Here is a 25577-nt window from a genome sequence, read left to right on the forward strand (position 1 = left end):
ATAAAGTTTCATAATCCAGGAATTAAAACACAGGTAGTACAAAGGCAACTTTATTACCAATAACAAATTAATGAAAACTAATACTTACACGTTATATAGCCATCAATAGCCTCTGTTTCCATAGTCAAAGTGCAATGCTGCAAAACAAAAGATTATACCCTTAATACAATGATTCCTTTCAGTATCTGCCATCAAATTCTTAACTTATTTGAAGCTCCAAGCAGTTGGTCCATGTTGCTGCTGCAACCTGTGCCCAGAAACATACACAGTGTACTGTATGTGCTCATTTGCAAGTCACTGAACTCTTTCTGCAAATGATCTGATTCCTGCTGGAGATAGGATAGGAAAGATAAGTGTGCAGTGAGATGGGCAAGAGCAAAAAAAGAATGACTGTCTTAATCAAAATTTACTGGGTTTAAAGAAAAAATAAGGGGTACACCTCAAATGTGTCAGCTTTAACTGGGATTTAAGTGTTTTACCATTCGCTACTTCCCACAATCACACTGCAGTTTGAGGACTTCCCCAGTATACAGATAGCTCTATTCACAATTGTTGCAAGTTGGTTCATCATGTTCTAATAGGGAGGGGGAGGACAAACAAACATAAGAAAACAAAACAAAACAAAAAACTTAGTGCCCAACGGTGTCTTGAAGATTTCTACAGCAGTTGGCCAACTCCCTGACTTGTATTGACATTTTAGTCTACCCCAAGTTCTGTGTAAGCACCTGTTCAATGTAACCTTAATTTCCTGCCAGACCATGCTTGGATACAAATGCCAAGCCTACTTAATACAGTCTGATTTTGAAAATTTCATAAACTTTGGTTGTACTAGAGAGAATCACTTAAAAAAAAAAAAAAAAAAAAAAAAAACTTTGGACAATTATTCTTATGCACAAATGATAGAAAACAGAACATAATTCTCAGAAACAAAAGTAAACTGTATGAGATGACACCCCCTAGCTTTGATTCACATAATGAAAAGATCGATAATCTAACTGTATTCTGTGGGGAAAAAAAAAGTTTAAGAATTGACAAGTCCTGTGAAGATTTTTACTTTTTCCCCCCTTTGGCCTTGGTCCTTTTTGCCTTTAGTTTCAAAACTCTCACTGCACCAGCAGCTAAATTATTCACAATGAGCCATTTCTGTATTGATCGCCAAGTATATTTAGCCCTGGCTCCTGGAATTTCTCCATTACTTACTGGAAAACAGGCAGCTTCACTTCTTGTCTCCAAAACCACTTCCCTTCTCCCTCCCCTCCCCTTCTTCACCACCACCCTCCCTTACTACCCCCCCCCCCAAAAAAAAACTTTTCTTTCTTTCTTTATGGAATAATCAGATCAAATTCCCAACTCAGTCACTACCCAGCACTTAAATTTCAACCTGCTGTACTGTTATCACATTCTTTTAAATTATGATTACATAAGGCTTTTAAGAAAGAGATCCGTAAAGTTTAAAAGAGGAGCAGTTTCTTCGGATATTTTACAAATGAGCTTATCTCTTTAAAAATGTACACATTTAACACACACACATTAAAAAGAAAGAAACGTCAGGGAGAAGCGAAAGAAGGCTGCCCCATCAATGAAATGGTTATTAACCCTCAGAGAAGGAAAGAAAGAAAAAGAAAAAGGAGAAAGAGAAACGAAATGTACATACAAAAGAAATTGTCCTTTGATTAAAAAAGATTCATCACCATTTCCAGCTCTGTCGGGAGATCTCAGCTTCTTCTAACCCCTCAAAGAGGAGGTGACAATGTCGGGCTGAAGATAAACGGAGGGAGAAAGAAAGAAGTTTTTTGTGTTTCCCCCTTCTCTCTTTCCCTCCCTTGCCCCCTCCAAGCCAAGCCCCCTGCAGAGTTCAAGGGGAGGAGGAAGGAAAAGCACTTTACAGGTGGGTCATTCCAAGCCCAAATCCAGCAAACAGATCGGCTGATAAACAAAACCAAGAAATGAGAGAGAAGGAACACCCCCCTTCTCCTCCTCCTCCTCCTCGTCCTCCTCCTCCTCCTCGTCCTCCTCCTCCTCCTCCTTGTTCCACCCCTCCCCCTCGTCCCTTTGGGATGGTCTAGTAGGAAAAGTCACTCAGGAATGGCACCACGTACTTTCAGGAAAGAGGAAAAAAAAAGAGAGAGAGAGAGGTCAGTCAGTGCTATAGCAATGCGATTAACAAGAGAAAAAACTTGATCCACCGGTTCCTTAAGAATCGACCAAAAGCTAAGACAAGAAAACTGAAAGAAAAGGAGGGGGGGGCGGGTAGAGGGGAGGGACAGTCAGGCAGAACCCAGCTAGGAACCTAGGCCAACTTCACAGGACTGTTTTTGGCCCTTGGCAAATAAGAAAAAAATTAAATCTTAATTCCATCTCTTTCGCCCATACTAGAACCTGTCAAAGTGATTTAACTGCTGCCTTTTTACATATGTCATACCAGGGTTGTTTTTTTTTTTTTTTTTTTTTTTTTTTTTTTTAATTCCAACAGGATCTGGATATTACCTTCTATCTGGACAGCTGCAATTTATTCCAGCCTACCCAATCTTTCTTCTTGGAATTCAAGTTAAAACAAAGCAAAACAAGTCCAAATTCATGACAGCTATAGAGATGAGAACTGATTAATCGATTAACATCCCAGAAACAGATTACAAGGAGGGGACGATAAATTAAGGCAGAGGACATCATCTTCAACCCGATTCCCTGAGCGTCCTTTACAAAAATCATTACCCTAATCAGAACCACAATCCATCCCTCCCAGAGAAAAACACCTATATTATTATTATTATTACTGGTTAACAGCAACAAGTCATTTGATCACACCACAGTGCAAAACGAGATGCTATATAATTACACTTAACTTTGAAAACACTCCCCCCTTTGCAAATCATACACATATTTATATATAATCTATGAATCAGAAGACAAATAAAACAAGAGCTGTTCTTCACCACGCAAAAGCCAAGCGGAGATTTACCTCAGCAGTGCATGCAGTAAAATAATCCCATCACCCTTTTGTTTGTGTTTACTGTTAATGTGTCCTCTGTCTTTCTTTCTTTCCTGTGCCTAACGTGTGTTTGTGCACTGCAGTTGGTGGTGGAAACTAAGGCAGTGGATCTGTAGCTAAGGGTAATCCTGTTTTTACTTCCTCCATCTTCAGCGAGGAGCAGGGTTAGCCCGGGACAGCTGGTCAAACCCCGAGAAACCGATCCGGTGGAGCCCGAGCACATCTCCCCCGCCGGCCGGGCTCGCGCAGACGCCCGCGGGCGGAGGGCGGGCTGGCGGCGGCGGTGTCGGCGGCGGCGGCGGCGGCGGCGGGCGGCGGGCGGCGGGCAGCGGAGCCCCGGGCGCGGGCGGGCGGACGTGCGTGCGCGCGCGTGCGTGTGTGCGGGTCCCGAGCGCCTGTGCGTGTGTATGAGAGCGCGTGTGCGCGCGCGCGCGCGGGCTGGCGGGCGCGTGTGCGCGTGTCTGCGCGCTCAGCCGCTCGGCGCGCTCGGCAATCGATTACAGGACAAGTGCTGCCCCGGAGGCTCCGCGACGCGCGCACTCCCTCGCGCCCACCCGCGCGCCCGGCCGCGTCGCCCCCAGCCCGTTGGTCCCCGGACTGCGGACCCCGCCCCCGACGGGGGCCAGGTAACCCGTTTCCGAGTGTGCCACGGCGACCCCCATCCCCCCTCCCCGTGTCATAATAAATCTCACGTTTTCTGCCGGCTGGAGGCTTGGAGCGGTGAGGGGACGTTCATTTCGGCCGAGTGAAGTTTTCTTTCAAACTGGGATTGGTGGGGAGGCCGGGGGAAGGGAGTGCGGCGGCGATCTTGGCGCCCTGCGCGGAGTCCGGGAGCCGCGTCCCGGCCCGAGTCGGGGAGTGCGCGTGGAGCCTCCCACCCACTGGTCTCCGCCGGCAACTCTGCGGCCCCATTTCGGAAAACGCACCGCATTGACCGGGACATGAAGCGGCATAAGAAGGGTCCTGGGGAATAGACTGAGAAAGGCATTCACGTCTGAGATGAAGCTCAACTATTACTATTTTGAAAGTGCTTTAACAGCGCAAGTTTAAAATTAAAGTGTTTACTTGCTTTTTCTCCCCTGAGGCATGTGCCACGTCCCCCAAAGTCAACGGAATGGATGAGGGTCCGAAAAGTTGCCACCCTTGAAGTCCCTATCACTATCAATCACAGCTTGTTTATTTGGAAAGAACTTAGGTGAACCGTCAAGAGAAAAACAAATGCATATTCTTTCTACAAATAGTAGCGTTTAGTATCTTTCTTGACCACATTTGCGAAAAGAGGGAATAGAGACTTCTATAATTAAAGGGAAAAGGAAAATGAAAGGAGCTGAAAATAGTGAACTGTGTAGTCTGGGTGGCTGAAATTTGAAAACACATGAAATTATCAGGACTGCCAAACGGTGTTTCTGAGAAACCATATCACAGATTGTGAAGAAAATCAATGCTGGAAGAGTCGGAACAGGCACCGTACTCCTACTCCTTTGAAGAATTCCAGAAATAGTTGTTGAGGTTTTTTTTCTGCTGAGAAAAAAAACTATATATTGAAAATTAAATCATCAACGGTACCTTAAGCACCACTCTATAGGTAATTTTGGATAGTGTCTTTTCTTTACATTTTGATATGGGGAAGGAATTAATTCACATCGACACAAACTAAATAATGGATACCATATAACTTGTGTGACACTGTAGCTTTTATAATGAATTACTTCTTGAAAGGTTTTTTTGCCATACATTGTATTATTAAACAATTATAACGATAGTCTCTTTTTGTTTAACTATAGAAAATGGTAGATGGTGTGATACAGCAAACAAGATTAACAAATTTTCGTTGGAGAGAAATTATTTGGGCTCAGGCTTGCAATAACATTATGATGATTTTAAGGAAAATTGCAGTTCCTGTGAGTTATATATTGGTAAGGCAGATTTTTAAACACTTAGTTGCCAGTTATTTAAATAAAATTAGTTTTCCTAAAGTCATATTTGGGAAAGTCTGAGTAGACAACCAGTAAGTCACTCTAATTATCCCAACAGACAGCAAATATTTTAGTCTTAAATTACCTCAAAAAATCTGTATGTCGTTTATAATATGTAAATGCCCAAAATATAAAGGATAACATAAGTTCTCTAAATTGTCATAAGTCCTTCCTAAAAACTGAACCTAAGTGTTTAGGTATCTGTACAGTTATAGAGATCCTTGAAAATATGAAAGGTAATCGAAATTAAGATGAAATGTGTTTGACAGTTTGCACATTTTTACACAATTTAATTATTTGGTAGAAGAGGATCCACTGTGAAATCTTAAAGATACATCCTCAGGTTCCCCAGAGTTACCAAGTTGATGTAGCCCTTGCACCTGGTTTATTGGAGCTTTATTTAGCTTCCTTGAAGCCTGTCCTTTTCAAGAGTTAACTTTCATTGGCTCCCTAGTCACCAGAGGCACACTTTCTCCCTCTAGTGGCTAAGGCTTCAGACACTACATTCTGTCATCCTGCCTTCCCCTGATTGGATCCCAGATTTTAGAATAACAAAGATCTCATGACCACCTGGGAGAATTGGACCATCTTGGCAAATGTTTCCCTCTTTTTAACATCCTACATTCCTTTCTTATTTGCAGATTATGGTGTATCTAACTCATCGAGAGAAATCATGATTATGTTTTCATACCAAGATTGGGGGTTTTATTTCATGGCTGTGGAGTCTATAGTCCTAAGATTCACAATGCAATCCCCTCATGGGAAAGAAGCCTTGTATAAACTGTGATTGACTTTGTTCAGAATTTCTCTGGGTAGTTTTGTTTGTTTGTTTGTTAGTTTTGGTTTTGTTTTTGTTGAGACAGAGTCTCACTCTGTCACCCATGCTGGAGTGCAGTGGCGCAATCTTGGCTCACTGCAACCTCCGCTTCCTGGGTTCGTGTGATTCTCCTTTCTCAGCCTCCCAAGTAGCTAGGATCACAGGCACCCACCACCACACACCTGGCTAATTTTTGTATTTTTAGTGGAGACGGGTTTTCACCATGTTGGACAGGCTGGTCTCGAACTCCTGACCTAAGGTGGTCTCCCAAAGTGCTGGGCCTCCCAAAGTGCTGGGATTACAGGCGGGAGCGATTGCACCTGGCGTCTCTGGGTAGTATTTTGATAGAGGGTGCATTTATTTCTGTCCTTTGCCAGAAGACATAGACTGTACACTTTTTTTTTAAGGTACACATATAGCTATACCGTGCATTAAAATATACCACTAGGGAAGTGGAGTACCATGTTCTTTGGCCACTGTATCCAGTTGGAGAGTTAAGTTTTTACTTTAGGGAAGAAGTGACAGGGTGGGGAGGAAACAGACCCGTCAACCCTTACCATTTTTGACGTAGCTGGTTCTTTCTGACCCTTGCTGTCTCAACCTACCCAAACATTTTCTTACACCAATTCCTATCGTAGCACCTTGAATATTTCCTTCATAACATACTTTGTAAATATTTTATTAATGTGTTGAGTTTTAAAATAAAGTCTGTCTTTACCACTGGGATATGATCTTTCTAAGGCCAGGGATTATGTCCTGTTAATCATTGTTTTCTCAGAAGTAACATAGTATTTGGTACAAGTTGGTACTCAATAAACATTTATTAAATGAATGAATCTGAAGGAAATTATAAAGTCAGCTAGCTTTCATGTATTAAACTCTTTTCAAAAGACAAAAAAGGTCAGATTTCAAAGATACATGCTGATTTCATGAAGAATTTGGTCAGATCTTGGCTCATAAGTCATATTACAAATATCCTTAACAGGTCAGCTCTAGCTTACAAGCTATACAAAGGATCTGAACCTCTTGGTAGATAACAGTTATATTTACAAAATGTATATAAAATACAATGTTATATAAATTTTTAAAAATTTAAATATCTATTTTTAACGTTTGTATATTAATTTTGCAAACATAAATGTGAAAAGTGGCTAAAATTGTATATAAAATACAATTTGGAATAAAATACATTTATGTAACCCCTCTGTTTCAAAAATGAATTATTTCCTGTTACTACCTGACAATTCATGAACCAGGGTGACTATCAAGAAATGCAACAGGTTTAATTTTGTAATCACTAAGTGTGATCAGCAAAAGAAAAATTTTACAAGTCAACATAGCTAAAAGGTACATTATGGAGTGTTGGTTTTGTTTCTTTGAGTAGTCTGTTTTATCTGTTTTAGATTTAAAAGCCCTAAGTACCCTTTAAAGGAATTTGGATAAAATCCCCTTTTGTTTGCTCAAGGAATTAACTGTATATTTTTAAGTTTTGGTTTTGTTTTTAGCAGAAGGTGGGAGGGGACAATTTGGAAAATTGTAATTCTTTCCTTAAAGAAGACATTTTTGGAAATGAATTCTATATTAATTTTTTTATTTAAATGGCTTTATTGTGCTAGATACAGAACACAATGAACCAGAATAGGTACCCTAAAATAACTTGAATCCCTGAAAAAGTTAAGAATAACAGGCACACATAAGCACAATGTTTTAAAACCGATAACTTGTTTTATTTTTGTCAGGTGATGTTGTTCTTGTCTTTGAAGCAGCGTTCTCTTTTTAAGCGGGATATGGAACAATGGTCTCACTTACTTCTGTTGACCTAGATTGGCACTATGAAGAAGCAAGAAAGCCAAAAATGGAACTACCTTTTCAAAGAAAATATTCCAAGATACCAAATCCAGTTCATAAGTAAAGCATATAAGTACTGTCAAACTTTACTTCCGTCACTACACCGATAGTCTGGGGTCTGTTCAGCTGGCATGTAAGTCCCACATGGTGAGGGTCTTCTAATTCCATCTACCTTGAACAATAGTTTCTTTTAACAGTCTTGAGAGTGTCACTTTGCAATTAGAGATAAGGCTCTTATGCAAATACTCATGTCCCTAAAAAAGGTAACATTATGACTTAAATTCACACGTTGATAGAATACTATCAGATTTCTTCCAGAGAGCATGTTTTGATGTAGAGCAGGTGATAAGCTATCTCTATCCCAAATGAAACTTATAAATTCTGGGACTTAAACCAATGGGGTGAGGACCAGAGAGGTTCCTGAATAAAATGAACGCACATATTTTTAAAGATGTCATTAAAATCCACCATAATTGCTTTCAAAATGCAGATTTGTTTAGCATTTGATAAAATGAGTTCCATTAATGCAAAAACGAGGGAACTTTGAGCTGGGTCAAATGGTGACGCTCAAAGTCAACTCTAAAAAGGATTGGGAAGACCATTCTTCTAAGTAACCCTAAAACTTTAGAGCACAAAAAGTACAGGGAAGTTATTGGAATCCTCAATAAAGTGTTAATTCAAGAAATAAAAAAGATATGATTCAGCTTTGTACAGACATAACTTACCAAAAGAGGGTAACAAAGGAGAAGACGCCTAGTGAGCATTTATTTAGATACAGTACTAAAAAAACACTCTTATTATTTGGAATATTTTTCAGCAGCTACATGCAAAAGATTAAAAAGAAACTTGTTTCGCTGGGAACCAGCAGGAAAACCAAACATAATCATTTGACTTTGGAATTGGGAGGTGAAAATGGGACAGACTAGCCTGAAGATCTGTGATCTCAAAGGTTGGATTCTGCAAGAGAGATCCATACTCTAAAGTAGAGTGATGACAGGTTGCATCTCAAGGGAAACATTTGGTGGTTAAACCAGTGCCAATAGCAGTATGATACTGTCTTTTCAATTCTGTGAAAAGCTTGTGGAAGTACATAGATAGTGTTTGTGAGAAGCTTCAACTCTTTATAAACCAAAATTCTTTCACAGTAAAGCAAAGTCTAATCACTTGCTTAACATTTCTGTATAGACTGAAAAAAAAAAAAAATAGAGGAACACATTACCAACAGATAGTAAAGGAAATAATCCAGAGATTTCAGCTTCCCCATTTTTATAGCCAGGTGGTTACAACCTAGGGAATTGAGAACCACATAGGGATAGGACTGGGGAGCCATTTTCTGTTTTATAACTCTGAAAGAGGGCGTGTGCTATGGAAAAGGGAATTGAATCAAAGAAAGGTCATTTACAAGTAGTAAAGTCAAATGTCACCTCCCCCAATTTTCATGACTGTGGTTTAGAAAAAGGTTAGCTTAATATAGAACTTAGTGTGGCATTTTGAACTGTCGTAAGACATGATAGATGAAGAAGAGAGTAACACCATCAGAGTATCTCCCCCAGCAGCTGTGCCGAAGCTTCACAAAAGTATTTAAAACCTGACGTCATGGTGAGGTACTAGGCACCTGGGAAAGTCCCACTCAGTAGACTAAGAATATCACTCTAAGTCCTGCAAACTATATTGCAGAAATGGCCACATTGGAAGACTGTACTTTTGAAGTGTACTATTATTGAGAAATAAATCCATATGAAGAATCTGTAGCATTTTAAATTGATGGTATAACTGATTTCAATGAAGTTAGAGTATCAGTGGGACTAGGAAAGTCACAGATATCATTTTTATAATTGTATCAATTTATTTTGTGCCAGATACCATAGTAAGCATGTTACATGCATTATCTCATTTAACACCCACTGTCATTTTAAGAGAGGTAATATTATCCCCATTTTTCACATAAAGAAAGCTTGGAGACAGTATTAACTTGTCCCTGGTCCCACAGTGTCAGCGTTAGACAGTGTCAAACACATGTTTTAAGTTCTAGAAAGCCCATATTCATAACCATCATACTATAATCTCTCTAAATTGCCAATTATTTTCATCAATCATACAGACATCTTACTGTAGTTAAATCCAGCCTTATGAGTAATACACAGTCCACTGTTGAATCTCTTGAAAGCGTACTGAATATCCAGGGTGTTTTAAGAAGGTTAATTGAATGTGATATCAACATAGAACTTTTTACCAAACCCAATACTTATCTATATGTGAAACATTACCTATTTGGCATTTAGTATGTTAATATCAGATGTTTATTAATACCTACCTTGAGCTCTTCTGAATAAGTCAATGACATGAGAGAATCACTGAGAGTGAATTGAAAGAAAGTCACCCTATAAAGAATTGAGTAACAATCAGTGGTGACAAAGAGATCCAGATAAGAACATAACTTAAAAGTATGGGTCACCAAGTATATTCACACATTTTATTTCAAAGGGGACCATTTCAGATTTATTACTCCCAGAAACAGATGGATCGTACATCTCCCTTTTGTAGACATACTTCACCTACATGTGTGAATAAAGAATGCATGGCTTTCTGTGATAAACACTGTAATTTTAAATGGTTATGGCATTCTTAAACGATATTTTGGATTTCTCAGGAAACAGATTTTTTTTTTCCAGTGGAGAACAGCTCTCAGTTTATAGTAAAAGTCAAGTTGAACATTTTGCTAGGGTCTATACATGAAGCTTGTGAGATTAGAATGTTTCTCTCATTTTTAATTTACAAATACAGTGAATACTGGAGTAGAGAAACGTAACTATATTATTTTAATTAGGGTTTCCTATCCCATGCGTGTAGAAATTACATATTTGCTCTCTCATAACAGGTTATTTTTTCTAAAAACAGAAATAATGCTTTTATTTGATAACAAAGACACTATTGATTTGAAAAGCCAATCAGTGATTTTAGGAGAACTCTGCTTAAGGGTATTTTGAATAACCTAACCCAGAAGAGCTTCCTAAAACATCAGGTAGTAGCCAGCAAATAAAATGAACGTGGTATCTGGTAGGTTCAAACTACAATATTTAACATTTTCCCATATTTATATTAGATGAATATTTAGTATCAGACTGATTGAATATTTAAAAAGGAAGGAATGATGTTCCTTTACAACGTAATATGGATGACAGAGGAGTACCCTACCCCCAAGTCTTTGGAAATATTGCCTTCAGAGGTCATTCCTGATGTGAGGGGGACACTGCAGGCTCTCAGGCCTGGTGCCATTAGGCAGTCTATCATACACAAAACTCTTTGTTCAGTTCTAAACCCAACATTAGCAACTTTCTGATATTTTCACTTTCCGTGTGATTTTAATATGTGAAGGGAATATACATGATCATTTTATTTTTCTTTATAAACAAATGATATTTCTGGGGTTTTTCCACATATTGCTTATGAGTTTAGAAATGTATGGTTTTCCTTTCTAAGAACAGTACAGTAGTGTATCTGTAAACTTGAGTTTAAGGCTAATGGCCAGTCACTTGAAAGTGGGGCTCACTAAGGTCATGCCATTCAGCACTGTCCCTGACACCTGGCCAGACTTCTCTCCTGTCCCTCGAGAATATGGCCACCATCCTTCTACCTGCTTTAGAACGTCAGTGGATTCATAAGCAAGCCAGCCTTCTTAAGTCGATTCATGAGGGACAGCAGTATTTTTGAGACAACCTGTCTCAATGGAGCCCCACAGAGATCTGAGAGGAAACCCGAAGGATCTAAGAATGAGAAAAGGAGAGATTAACACCATCAAATTCTGCCTGTAATAATGACAGCAGAGTTGTTGAGAAAAGAATAAGCGAGGGAATGGAGGCTGTCGGTATAGACAATAATTTCAAAAAGTTTTGCTATAAAAGGAAAGGTAGAAGCTAGTAGCTACAGGAAGATGTGGGGTTGAGGGAAGTTTCTTGTTTGTTTTGTTTTGTCTTTTAAGTAAGACCTTGACATATCTCAGTGCTAATGAGAAAACTTGTAAAGTGGGGTCCCTGAGGGAATAGGAAAGAAAAGGAGCTCTTGCGCAGTTGGCATGAGTAACTTCAGCTAGAAGACGACATACCTCATGTGCTTAGAATAAGTAAGAAAGGAAGGTTGAAGACGTAAGTAATTTTGTGAGTTGTCATGATGGAAAGTTTAGGAAAGGTTTGAAGAAAGTATCAATGTTATTTATTAAGGGTGAGAGGAAAAGCCACTGGATTGAAAATTTAAGAAGAGTGAATAAATTTGAAATAGTTGCTTTTATAAAGAAAGTGAGAGAGGCTAACTGAAAAAAAAAATGTAGAAAAATAGGCAAGCCAAATAGAGGACCCAGTTGAGGCTGGTGACCACAAATAAACTATCAATAAGCTCAATGCTGTAACTGTAGCTGGCCTCACAGCCCAGACAGAATCTTGAAAAGAATGAACCACAGGATTGATCCAGTGTAAAAAAATTTCACTGGCTGCAGAGCTGGAAGACATTGAATCAAAGAAGTTGAGCTTGACTTAAAGAAATGAATTGGAGTAATGGATCATCAAGTAACCTATACAAAGAACACCAACAGAGAGGGTACTGACAGGTAGAAGTAGAGGGATACAGAGACCTCGATTGGGTCCCAGTGAGGTTAAATAATTTGCATAAGATGGAATAGTGAGAGATAGGAAGGTATAGAAGATTAGGAACAGAAATTTCTGATGGAGAACAAGGTACCAGAATCCAGAATGGAGGTTGAGAAGTCATGGTCTCTAGGGGTTGGAATATCAGAAACATGAAAGGTTAATCAGGAGATGTAGCTCTTGGGGAAGAGAGGGAAATACTGAACTAGGTGCCAAAATCTGTGAAGAATGAATCCCTGGAAAACTGATAAATAAACGCAAGGAGGAAGAATTGTGACGTGGTAGCTGGAAAGAATGAGCATCAGAGGAACTGGGGTTTTACATGAAAGTGTGTATGTTCTGAAAATGTCTTTGGACTGTATAGGGGATGCTGACTCCTTAATCTAAACTTGAGCAAGGTGAATCAATAGAAAATGAAAAGCTTTCACTTGAGAGGACTATGGGTAAGTTGACCATATGAGCTGGTTTGCCGAGAACGGTCTCAATTTACACCTGTGGTCCTGGCATAATTATTAATAGTACCCCCTTTTATTCTTTAAGTGTCCTGGTTTCTGTGTCACATTACATATTCATCCTAGATGAGAAGTACTGGCCTCAAAGAAGACCTCTTTCATTTAGGCAATGTTGTTTTTATGGTTGTTGTTGTTGTTGTTGTTGAGACAGAGTCTCACTTTGCCACCCACACTGGAGTGCAGTGGCGCAATCTCAGTTAACTGCAACCTTCGCCTCCAGGGTTCAGGCGATTCTTCCGTCTCAGCCTCCTGAGTACCTGGGATTAGAGGCATGCGCCACCACACCCAGCTAATTTTTGTAATTTTTGTGGAGACAGGGTTTCACCATGTCGGCCAGGCTGGTCTTGAACTCCTGACCTCAAGTGATCCACCCTCCTCGGCCTCCCAAAGTGCTGGGATTACAGAGTGAGCCACCACACCCAGCCTAGGCAATGTTTTTTGGGTTTTTTTGTTTTTTTTTTTTTTAAGAGATAGGAGGATATAGATGGATTTACGTGTTTGTTTTTGTTTCTTTTTCTTAAAAGAGGAGTTCCAGGGGCCATAACAAAAAAGGTTTGAGAGCATATTGAGCAGTGAGATACTGATTCAGGAGAAAGGAGGTTCTAAACAATGTTGTTACTGAGAGTGCAGAAGAAAGGAGTTGACCTCAGATTTAGCTCCCATCTTCCATTTCAATCTTTGTGTCAACTTTCTCATTCTTTCCATCTGGAGTCAAGTGGACAGTCAAGCCTTCATAGGTGAAATATGCCTACTATTATTTATATCTTTGCATTGTTGCAAGTGATTGCAGTAGTTACTGTACTGCAAACTGATAGACTTAGGTAAGAAACCTTTATAAATGTTTACCAGAGTCCAAGTTCCTCCAGATCACTGCCATACAATGACTCCTAATTGAGATGATAACCTCCTACTATTTGCTTTCTTTTGCACTTATGTTTTGAGTGTTCTTTATTCTGAGCTTTGGCAGATTCAGCTCTATCTCTGCCAACTCCATTACTTGCTTCAAAATCAGGGTAAGAAAACAAGGCAGCTTAAGGCCTCTGGATCATATGAAAACTGGTTTATTCATCGAAGTCACTAGATTTTGCCAAGCATTGTACACTGAGAGCTGATGACGAAAGAATTAGAGTACTCAAGTCAGATGCCAATGCCAAAAAGGAAGCAGAAATTACCACCCTTGCTAAAAGCAAAATATTCTTATGTCTCTAGTCACAGCGATAGGCTAAAATGCACCTTCAAAGGCCAGTAACATGTAACCAAATTGTAATTGAAGATTCCTTTTTTAAAATGAAATGATCTCAACTCACTAAACACAGAAATCTTCATTACAACCTCATCACAGCAGACCTTTAAGTCAATGAGGTCATTTGTATTTTGGTCTGCAAATAATATATTACTGTAATGCAATGAAGGCATAAAGTTTATTGATGTAATTTATGAAAATGTAGGTAAAGCCATTTCTCTGAGTTAGGGGTATTCTTCAATGACCGTGACAAATAAATATCAAATTAAAATGGGAGATTTTTATTCACTTTCTAAAAAATATTCATTCCAGTTTACAAATAGACTGTCCATAGAAATTCTTAAAGTAGTATGCTAGCAGCATGAATTCAAAATGTGAATCATTTGTTTAAAACTCTACACACATTTTTTAAGAATTACCTCATAATCAGCCTCACTGCTTAAAACAATGGTTCAAACTTGTTTTCTGTACCTAAATGATCCACATGTTAAAGATATTCCTATTTAATTCCATATTTCATTGCCAGAAAAAATTCTAAGCTGGACTCACCCCCAACTAGCTTCCCACTATGTTCAGCAGGAATATCAGAGTATTGGAAATGTTATAGCAGTTTGAAAAATATCCCCCAGAACAATATTTTTCAAATGCCTGGTTATAACCCATTAGCAGGCTGTGTGTATTTAGTCAGTCATAACCAGCATCTAAAAAAAAATAAAATAGATTCGAATAGAGTACATTTGTCAAACACAACAAAGATAAATAAAAGGTAAATTTTTGTATCAGAGGTCTATCTATTTATTGACTCACCATGTAAAAGCTATTTTTACTCCCTATGGATTACATGGTCAAAAGAAGACTGAAAGCTACTGGCCAAGAGAGTGGATAAACAAATTGAAGTGTATCATTTCATTGAAATATTGTACAGCTACTAAATACTACAACAAATACATACACACACACACACACACACACACACACGTACTATATAAATCAATACATATATAAACACACATATACCACCACAAAAATCCCTAAAATATTATGCTGGGTAAGATAAGTGAGTTGTAAAAGGATTCTTATATAAATTGTTAATTCTTAAAAAAATAGAAAATGATATGTATTGTTTTTGTACATATGTATATGTAGTAAAAGTACTATAAAATATAAAAGAAAGACACCACTTTCGGAATAGCAGTAACCTCCAGGGTCAGAGAGAGGAGGATGAGATGCATCAGCAACGTTTGATTTCTTAATAAACACAATTCTAGAAGGCAGGAGACCTTTGTTCTAATTCTGGCTCTGCCATTACCTGCCTGTTTTACTCTGATTTGGGTGACTTCATTGCTCTTGTCCTTGTTTCTTCCTATGTGAAATTAAGGGATAATACCAGAGACTGATCAAAGAGTCCGGCTGGAAGGAGAAGTGGATTTGTGTAATGAAAACATTTGCTCATCTAATATTTAACTCATAGAATTTAATTGATTACTCAAAGTTAACCAGCTAGCTAGTGGTAGAACTCAGGCTAGATAGAGAGAAGTCATCTGGAATCATAGTGTTTCATTCTCTACCCCGTAATTATGCCTTTGAGGAAAGATAAAAGGACATGGCATCATTTTATGTAGGATGGTAAAATCAAGAGATTACCATTATCCTCATCTTACTGTATGAAGTGGGCCTTGTGGCCTATGGTTCTTCTAATGCTACTGAAGGAGAGAATTAATATTTTGAAAAGGCCAAATATAATTGAATGTGTATATGTTTTTCCTGTTAAATTTTAAAAGCAGTGAAGATCACTGTCAAGTGAACCTTTAGTTTAGCTATGCTTTATCTTAAATAATTGATAGTAGCCTCTAGTCCTTTGATTTATAAATGGGAAAACATGAAATAGTTCTTTCCAAGACTGATTTGTGGCTACTTTTTGAAGTTGGTTGACTGATTTATCCACCAGTACTTCCTACAGGAATTCGAATTCAGGGTAAATTCAGAAAATAATAAGAGAAACTAAGATGCAAAGGGGAAAGAAAAATATCAAGAAATCTTGGTTATGAAAAAACCACAATTGAACACAAAACTTACTTCTGCAAACATAGTAATCAGGTTAAAAAGGAAACACACTCTTCGTTACATAGCTCATATTCTCTTGGAAGCCTGTAAAATCATCAGCCCAGATTGAAAAAAAAAAAAAAAATCCAGCTCAGTACTCCAAGAGGAATTTGACCCAGGGGATACTGGCACAAGTACCATTGGCTGTCTAATTATCAAGATCTTTCAATCCAGATGGCCTGCTGTCAAATCCAGGCTCCTATGATTTACAGTGTTACTTAACAGTTGGAGAAGTTTCTTAATAGTCTCAGTTTTCTCATCCGTTAATAGTAGATGGAAATAATGAAACTTACCTAAGTTTTGTTTTTAATACAGTTTACATGAGTTAATATTTATTGGTGATCACATCAAGGCTTAGAGCAATGCCTCATTCAAGGCTAAGGGTTATATTTGCATGTCTTTGATAAACAAACGAATATTCTAAATAGCAGTTTTACAAAGGACATTCTTACATTAGTGTGATTGAAATTATTACAGTTAATTATTGCAGTGACATAAAAGCTGATCATTGTTTCGTAACTTAATTTTCTTTTCTTTCTTTCTTTTATTTTTTTTTTTTTTAAGAGAGACAGGATAGCTGTCTGTTGCCCAGGCTGAGGTACAGTGTTGTGACTATATAGTTCACTGCAGCCTCGAACTCCTGGGCTTGAGCAATAATCCCACCTCAGCCTCCCGAGTAACTGGGACTACAGATATGTACCACCACGTCCGACTAACTTTTAAAACAATTTTTTTTTTTTTTTTTTTTTGAGGCGGAGTCTCGCTCTGTCGCCCAGGCTGGAGTGCAGTGGCGCGATCTCGGCTCACTGCAAGCTCCGCCTCCCGGGTTCCCGCCATTCTCCTGCCTCAGCCTCCCGAGTAGCTGGGACTACAGGCGCCGCCACCACGCCCGGCTAATTTTTTTGTATTTTTAGTGGAGACGGGGTTTCATTGTGTTAGCCAGGATGGTCTCGATCTCCTGACCTCGTGATCCGCCCGTCTCGGCCTCCCAAAGTGCTGGGATTACAGGCTTGAGCCACCGCGCCCGGCCTAAAACAATTTTTTTTAGAGATGGGGTCTTTTTATGTTGCTCAGGCTTGTACCTTAATTTTATATTGATTTCCTTCCCAATAGTTCAAAATCTTTTCCTAAATGTATGATGTCATTTTTTTAAAAAGAAAAAATCAAACTGATGAAAACATGTTTTCTTCCACATCAGAGTACCATTTCTTATGCTTGTTCTTCAAAATGTAGTACCCCAAATAACATATATCAGATTCCAATTTTTCTATCCAGACCACGGTCAACTCTAAATTAGAGCATTTGTATAATATAAGTGCCTAGAAAAACCACACATAGCAACAATCAGCTGAACTAACCTATGCTTACATAGGGAGTGCAAAGTTTAGGACAACCTGCCAACTAAGTTTTCTCCTCCAAAGACTAAAAATTGCCTAGTTTTTGTTTGTTTGCCCTCATTGGGAGTCTTTAAAATGAAAAATTTTGGCTCCAGCATTTTTAAATGAAATCAGATCAAAAATAGTAGAAAAAACTATAGACAAAAACCTATGTATATGGAAAGACAACATAGTCTGTTACACCTTATTTATATACAGCTTTAATTCTGTTAAATTGCTACACCACATTTTTATTTTTGCCCCTGAACTATGCTGATACCATATATTATAAATGAATGCTTTGTAATTCCCTTTAGGTTAACTTATTTAGCACCTACTATCTACATCAATAATGTTATCATTTATCTCAATAAAATACATTTTTTCATGTATGTGTATCTTATCTACACTGCTTATGTTAGAGCAATTTTAGAGAAAGACTCAGTCAACTGTTTTTGTAGTGCTCTTATTTCTTAATACAGTGCTTTAAGCAGATTTGGTACTATCTTGTAATAAAAATTATCATAGAGATAAAAGCCTTCATCAATAAAGTATTATAAAATAATCCACTTCTGTCTAGTCATTCATTCATTAAAAAGCACTTTTAATGCAGTCTCCTTTCTCTTCTTCTAAATTCAAATACGGATGTTCTTTTTAAATTTAGGCCTTTGCACTTTGTCTAAATTGACCAAGCTATTATGGTCTTCTGTAGTTCTTAAACAAACATCTCTTTGGTGTCTCTTAAATCTTCTCAGTGTTTATAAAAAGGCTGTCAAGTGTTTTTAGCCTCTTTTCAGAATTTATATTATCCTAGTCTTTCAGTTCCTAATATACAACTCAAGAATTGGTGTTCATTTAGAGTACTGTCTTCATACTATGTACTTTTAAAAAGTGAGCTTATGTCTTAAAATAGTATATGACTTCAATATGATAGCAGAACTAAAACTAGGATTAAAGTCTAGCATTCAGAAACACCTGTTAACTTATTCTCAATTTCTTGTAACTCAGGCTACAGAGCATAGTGAACTTTTACTTTTTTCTTCTTTGTTTATTTTTACGTGTTTTTCTTTCATATAATTCTCATAATATTTTTCATTTCTAAATAAAAATTAATTTTGACAGTAAATTGAATATAAAATTGGATATACATACACTTAAGAGTAATGCAGAATTGTAGCACAATGTGTCTTGGTCTTAATGTTTTATGTTTTCATGTAAAAGGTTATTTGGTGGTAGATTTTTTTAGGAGCAGGGTCTTAGGAGCCATCAAAATAGTTAACTTGTCTCATTTTCACTCAGTTCAAATCTCTCATTTGGTTATAACAGAACTTAAAAATCTTATTTGCAAATCCATGTTGCAAACTGGATGGAAGTTTATTTTGTAATGCAGGGAGTGAGAACTTCACTATAATTCATTCATTTTTTATCATTTAAACTTTGATTAATTCTAAGAATAGTTGAAGTTACTGTGAGAAATATTTGAGAATCTAAAGAATTAATTTAGGAGAGTCTCAATGACCAAGAAGGCATATAAGATTAAATTCGAAGTGATGTAATGAAAACATTGTAATATATTTTGACACAACTCATTCATTTGATATATTGTTTATTATATCTATGTATTTCAGGAGGTCATAGTCATAAACTTTGAATATCCTTTTTTAAAATCTCTAATAATTGAAGTGAAATTAATTGTGATATGAAATAATAAAATTGTAAAAAATTAGTGTAGCTTGCAGATTATTAATTGTTATGGAACTTTTTGATTCATTACTAAAAGTTGGTATGTCACTACCCGTCTCCATGGACACAGTAATATGTGTTTTAGAAAAATCATCCACTGTATCTTGTAATAAGAGCCAAAAGATATTTTCAATAGAATTAATAAATTATTGCTTAGATTTCTTTTTAACAAAGCAATTTTTATCAAGACTTATCTAGCGAAGTACAATAACAACAATAGGAAGAAATTAGAATCTCTCTCATTACCTGCTTCTGTAATTGTGCGTGCATAAAGTATGCCTGAAGGCTTTGGAAAGAGAGATTCTGCAAACTGAATACTAATTTTGTGAATATTGTAATTTCATGTCTGCCATCCATGTTCAAGCTGGTTGTGTCTTGAGGAGCAGCTGAGGCTTTATGGAAAACTTTGTAAAACATTCTATTTAGAAGCAATTCTTGTTCTTTGCATTATGTGCTCTGGGTATTTTTCTTCCTTTGTGTTTTATTTTGAGAGCATTTGTATGAAAACAAGATCTTTGTTTCTTACAAGCACATCTGCTCTTGCTGCTTATAGATTAGGAGAAGTCATCATCCTCTGTGACATCATAATCATTTCCATGGCAACCAGTTTGGCTTACTTTCTTTGAAAATGTAATAAAAAGTTACAGAACATTAGCAGCAGCAAAGTGTTTATCTCAAAACAGATACATAATAACTTCTTAGTGATCTGCACCCACTGTGTGTGGCCCATTCATTACAAGGCACCAAAGCTTTAGCCTATTGCGTTTAATTCCCTTAAAGTTCATGTGACTGTCAATTCCTGTTACCCACAATTTAGAGAAAAAATAGAACGCTTGAGGAAACAAATTCTGAAGTGACCAACTTTATTGTACCTTAATGCCCTGTCACATGGCTTGGCTTAGTTCACTAAGGGAAAAAAATATGTGAGACCTTGGTGTTTTATGTCCTACTGTAAATAATTATACAGATTTGAATAACATCTGGAAAAATCTTGAAGCCCTTTACTTGAAATGATTTTATGAACAGGCACTACATTCACTCAACCACTTTAGTGCTGTCACTAGTGTGATGAAATGTGGCTATGAAAGACCTCAGAAAATAATCATTTGGATAGCCAGCCAGCCAAGGCTGCTAAAAAGCACTGGAACTAGGAACAGACTTTGTAGCATGTTCTGCTATGTCAATATTTGTTAAAATTATGAATTTTTAGACACAATAGTCAAGCAATCCATAAAGAAATATTTATTGAGTACCTGTACTGGGGGTCGTGTGTGAAATAACAGTAGTATAGACACAATATCTGACCTCCTAAGCCTTTCTTTGAGATTAATGTCTAATTATTCCTGTCACAATTGTTTTCCAGCACTACCAAAATGTTTTTAATTAAATCCTTATTCCTTTAAATTGTTCCATTTTATTTTTTAAAACCATACACGTTTGATATGAACCACAAGTAGTTCAGGAGAGTTGCTTAGCTGGGCCTCAGTAAGAGTGCTTTTGTGTTGAATACTAAGAACATTTGGAGATATAGAACTCAGAGGCAGCTGTTGACTGGGTGTACTTGCATTCAGAATGGCACCAATTGGATATGTGATCTTGGACCTGACTATGAAGCCAATATCAGTGATAGAGGTAACAAACACATGGAATTGTGAGTCTCAAGAAAGGTCAGAAATGAGAGGATCGACATGAGAGACAAGGACAAACCACCCAAATCAAGGGAAGAAAGCCCAGGTGATCTATCTAAGGAGAGGAGGAGCAGGTGTTTTGCAATGGTCAAAACGGCAGGCAAATGAAACAGATGTAAGCAGTGGGGTGTTCAGTGTTGGAAAGTCCAGTTCCATGAATCAGGGCCCCAGTCAAGGAAAATTGAGCTCGGAAGTAGAGTATCCATTCACTGTGGTACCAAGGGACAAGACAGGAACCAATTGACAAGAGTCTAAAGTATTAAACGTCCCAATGAGTGAGCATACTATGTGCATATATTCATATACAGGTGTCCCTCAGTATCCTGGTATTCTAGGACCTCCCCTGGAATACCAAAACTAATGGATGGTTAAGTCCCATATAGAATGGTGTAGTATTTGAATGTAACTTATGCATATCATCCCAGATACATTAAATGATCTCTACATTTCTAAAATATCTAATACAATGTAAATTCTATGTAAATAATTGTTTAAGGAATAATGACAAGAACAAAAGTGTCTGTACATGTTCAGTATAGACACATCCATTCTATTTTTTTTGGAAAATTTTCAATCCATGTTTGGTTGAACCCACAAATGCAGAATCCACAGATATGGAACCCATAGATACGGAAGGCCAGATTTTTTTTTTAATTTATTTGGTCATTCACTGATAAACACTCTATTAGACACAGGGATTGAATAAAACTGACTAAGTTAACCTTATGTAACACATTAAACCAGGTTAAACAGACAATGAAGAATTAATTCAGCAAATACAGGTACAATCACAATGTGTATTATGTGTCATGGACCAAATAAGGTGACATGAAAAGGAATAAAGCAGTGGGGTAGAGGATGCTATGGAGGATGCTAAGGCCTCTTGGAGAATGTAACATTGGTTAAAAAAAATTCTTTACCTCACCCTCCACCCACAGCCATATGACCCACCAAATTTAAAACCACAGCTACTTAACATATACATCCAGGGTTAGCCTCATTCCCAGGTTTTGTTATCAACCAGTGATACCCCTTGCCCCCAGTGATTCTCACCACCAAAATCTCCTTTACATTCCTGAATTACCTCATATGTCTGTCCAGTTTCCAAGGTTAGCTGACATACTTAAACTGATTTGCCTTGTTGCCAGTTAAGCCCTCAGTGATAAGTTCCTGAGTTGCAAATCACATATCATGAGGGTGGGGGTTTCTTCTATTAAGGAGAGAACTAGTATTTGTTACAAATAAGCCCCTAAATCTCTTAACATGATGCTCAAAGCATTTAGGGAGATTCAGGACCTTTCTAAACTGTTGATCAATCATCTCTTCAGAAGATTTGAATCCTCTCCTCGCCGCTCTGCCTAAACTTGTCAGACAAAGGAGGGAAGGAAGCAGAGAATCATAGTGGGAGTTTCTAGGGGTTCGGCATGGAACTGCTGTGCATCACTTTTATCCAAAATCCATGGCATAAATGCAGTCGCATGGCATACCTAACAGTAAGAGGAGGGCCAGGGGGGCTGGCGAATAAGTGTGTGTGCTCTGAAGGAAAAAAAAGAAATAGGTTTTGGTGAGTCAAAAGTCTTAATCTTTTTATTCACCTAATACATCCATTTTACTCTTTTTTCCCACACAAAGAATTTACTTATCCTCAACCCAAGTGAGATCATCAGGTGGGTCCTTGGAATTGGTTTAATGTTCTGTTATCACTGTCTTGAAATTACTAATAATTTATTTATTTATTTATTTTTCTTTTTCTTTTTTTAGAAAGAGTCTCACTGTGTTGCCCAGGTTGGAGTACAGTGGCACGGATCTCAGCTCACTGCAACCTCCACCTCCCAGCTTCCAGATTTCTCCTGCCTCTGCTTCCCGAATAGCTGGGACTACAGGCACATGCCACCATGCCCGGCTAATTTTTGTAATTTTAGTAGAGATGTGGTTTCACCATATTGGTCAGGCTGGTCACGAACTCCTGACCTCAGGTGATCCACCTGCCTCGGCCTCCCAAAGTGCCAGGATTACAGGTGTGAGCCACCATGCCCGGCCAATGCTTTTATCTTTAACCTTGTGCGGTTTTTTTGTTTGTTTGTTTGCATTTGTTTTTGTTTTTGTTTAAAGTGTACATGTTTGATATGAACCACAAGTAGTTCAGGAGAGTTGTTTAGCTGGGCCTAAGTAAGCTCTTTTGTGTTGAATACTAAGAACATTTGGAGATACAGAACTCAGAGGCAGCTGTTGACTGGGTGTACTTGCATTCAGAATGGCAGCAATTGGATATGTGATCTTGGACCTGGCTATGGGATAACGGAGCATGCATATGAGAAGAGATAGCTGCAATACGTATGTCCTCTGTTCCTTGCTGTCCCATCCATATATTAGCATTTTTAATGTCCCATGAACACAGAATTCCAGTAGACCTATGATGTTAGGGAGTTTAGCAAATGCAAACCACGGTCACTCACGCCTGTCATCCCAGCACTTTGGGAGGTGGGAGGTAGGAGGATCGTTTGAGCTCAGGAATTTGAGACTAGTTTGGGTAACATGGTGAAACCCTATCTCTACAAAAAAAATTTCAAAAATTAGCCAGGGGTGGTGGTGTGCACCTGTTGTCCCAGCTACTTGAGAGGCTGAGGTAGGAGGATTGCTTGAACCAGGAAGGTGGCGGTTGCAGTGAGCCATGATCGTGCTACTGCCCTATCTCAAAAAAAAAAAAAAAAAAAAAAAAAAAAAAAAAAAAAAAAGGTAAAGGTATCCATGTTACTTCTACGACTCAGTGAGCAGGGCACTGACAGCTTCTAGAAACCACGTTTTTCCATTGGAACCAAAACATGCTTTGGACACAAAAAGAAGTCAGTAGCATTCTAAGAAGCACAAAAGTCCAAAGAATCTTACCATATCCTTTTTCTTTGGCTATATTTCCCTGTATTTGCCACCATTTACACTAAAATGATGTCATGGAAAGAAAGGGAATAATAGAGCAATTCCTTCTCCTTTTATTCCTGCCTTAGGAAGGAATAATGTAAGCCAAAGGTAGAGAGCATTGCTAGATTATGCACACATTGAGAAGCAAAATAAAAATAGCCAAATTACTTGTGTGCAGCATCTCCACTGTTCTGGGAAAAACAAAATGCGTAAGCATGTATAAGCTCAAGAAATACAAATTGTGTAAGTTCAGTAATTCTGCATGCAAGTTAAATACTATTGTGTTTGTATTTAAAACTGGCATTGCACAAGATAAAGATGAACGTTAAAATTAGATTTTCCCTTATTTAGAATGGCATTAAGTAACAAATATAAAACACCATTACCAGTCAAAATGTACCACAGAAGATAAGAGAAAGTTTTATATTTTAGTACTTTTAATGGCACATTTTCCTTGCTTTTTTCAGCTAGAGTTCTTACATTTTCAATTTGAACTGCAAATTATTTAGCAAGACCTCGATTGGGTGATCTATATTGTCTCCCCAGCATAACTGCAATGAAAGCTTCCATTCAGAAAAAGGAAGAATAGGATACACAGAGCAGTCAATGACCCATAGAAATTATTAAATCCTTCTGGGTAGGCACCGCAACTACCCAAAATGTAAGGTAGTTTCTCGTCTGTTCACGATTCTTCTTTCCGTGGCTCTTGGATACTGTCTCTAAGTTTCTTTCTTAACCATTACTGCCCTCCGTGGCAATATCAGAAATAATTGTTGGGGAATATTATCTTCTTGGGGCTTGTACAGCTTTCATATATCTCTTCCTTCCCGTGGGTTATTTTTAAGGCCTTTTTAGCCTAACACATGAGTTCTTTGGCACTACAATTTCTTCAAAAATTTCTTAGTAAGCTTCTGATCTATTTGCTTCCAGTTAGTTCCCTGTGCCAAGGTTTTTACTAGACATAGTTATTCAACTCTCCTTACTCTTTGTTTCCTAGTCCTGTTTCTCCTTCAGCTTGATGGCAGGTGCCTTGAGGCTATCTGAAACAATATGCTACAGTGGAAAAGTATCTCTCTTAATCTGATGTTTACTGAAGGGCTGAGTTGTTTGAGAAATCTCACTGGCTCTTTGTCACTCAGGACCTTTTTTTATTTGGGGTCCAAAAGCTATCAACTTTTCAACCATGTAAGGCTCTTGATCTCTGAACTTTATTCTGTCCATTCTCTGCTTGGAAATCAGCCTGAGCTCACCTGAGTGCATACATTTCTTGCTTAAATTGTGGCCAACTCACTATCACTCTGACAGTTCCAACTGCTTGCCCTAGAGCCACAGACTCAGTAGATGTGTGGTCTGCTGTCCAAGCTCTCCCATGACAGCTTTACTGAAAATCTGCTGAGACACAGCGGAACACTCTAGACATCCAGGCTGCTCTATCATAGCCTCACTTTCTGTTGGCCAGCCGCTAAACTAATGCCACTTATTTTTGGATATTGTGATTATAGTAGCACATGTCAAAGTACCAATTTCTGTACTTAGCAAGGTGGGATAGCTACCATAAGTAAACAACAAAATCTCAACGTCTTAATATACTAAAAGTTAATTTCTACTCACATAACATTTTACTGTGAGTTTATAATGAGTGACACACCACTCGGTAATTCAGAGAACCAGGCTCCTTCCATCTTTAATTATTTTATTTTGAATGAACAAAACTTTTATTTTTGAAAAT

At 37.9% G+C, this 25577-nt stretch overlaps 1 protein-coding gene across 18 annotated transcripts in view; it reads right to left on the reverse strand.

Moving 5' to 3' along the window:
* Positions 1-3893, reverse strand: part of IKZF2 (IKAROS family zinc finger 2) — a 151186-nt gene extending 147293 nt beyond the window's left edge. For 4 of the 18 annotated variants that reach the window (XM_065526046.2, XM_005574189.5, XM_045367658.3 and 1 more), the window contains exons 1-2: positions 1692-1948; positions 89-137 (exon numbers count right to left, since the gene is read on the reverse strand). In XM_065526046.2, the coding sequence (XP_065382118.1) occupies positions 89-137; positions 1692-1694 (52 nt within the window). In that variant the 5' untranslated portion in view covers positions 1695-1948. Of the gene's footprint in view, positions 1-88; positions 138-479; positions 1254-1654; positions 1949-2099; positions 2207-2959; positions 3370-3681 lie in introns of those variants that run through there. The other 14 variants (XM_065526048.2, XM_065526045.2, XM_005574187.5 and 11 more) reach the window with 8 other exon arrangements.
* Positions 3894-25577: the final 21684 nt, after the last annotated feature.

Source organism: Macaca fascicularis, chromosome 12 (assembly GCF_037993035.2).
Source record: "Macaca fascicularis isolate 582-1 chromosome 12, T2T-MFA8v1.1".
Lineage (NCBI taxonomy): Eukaryota > Metazoa > Chordata > Mammalia > Primates > Cercopithecidae > Macaca > Macaca fascicularis.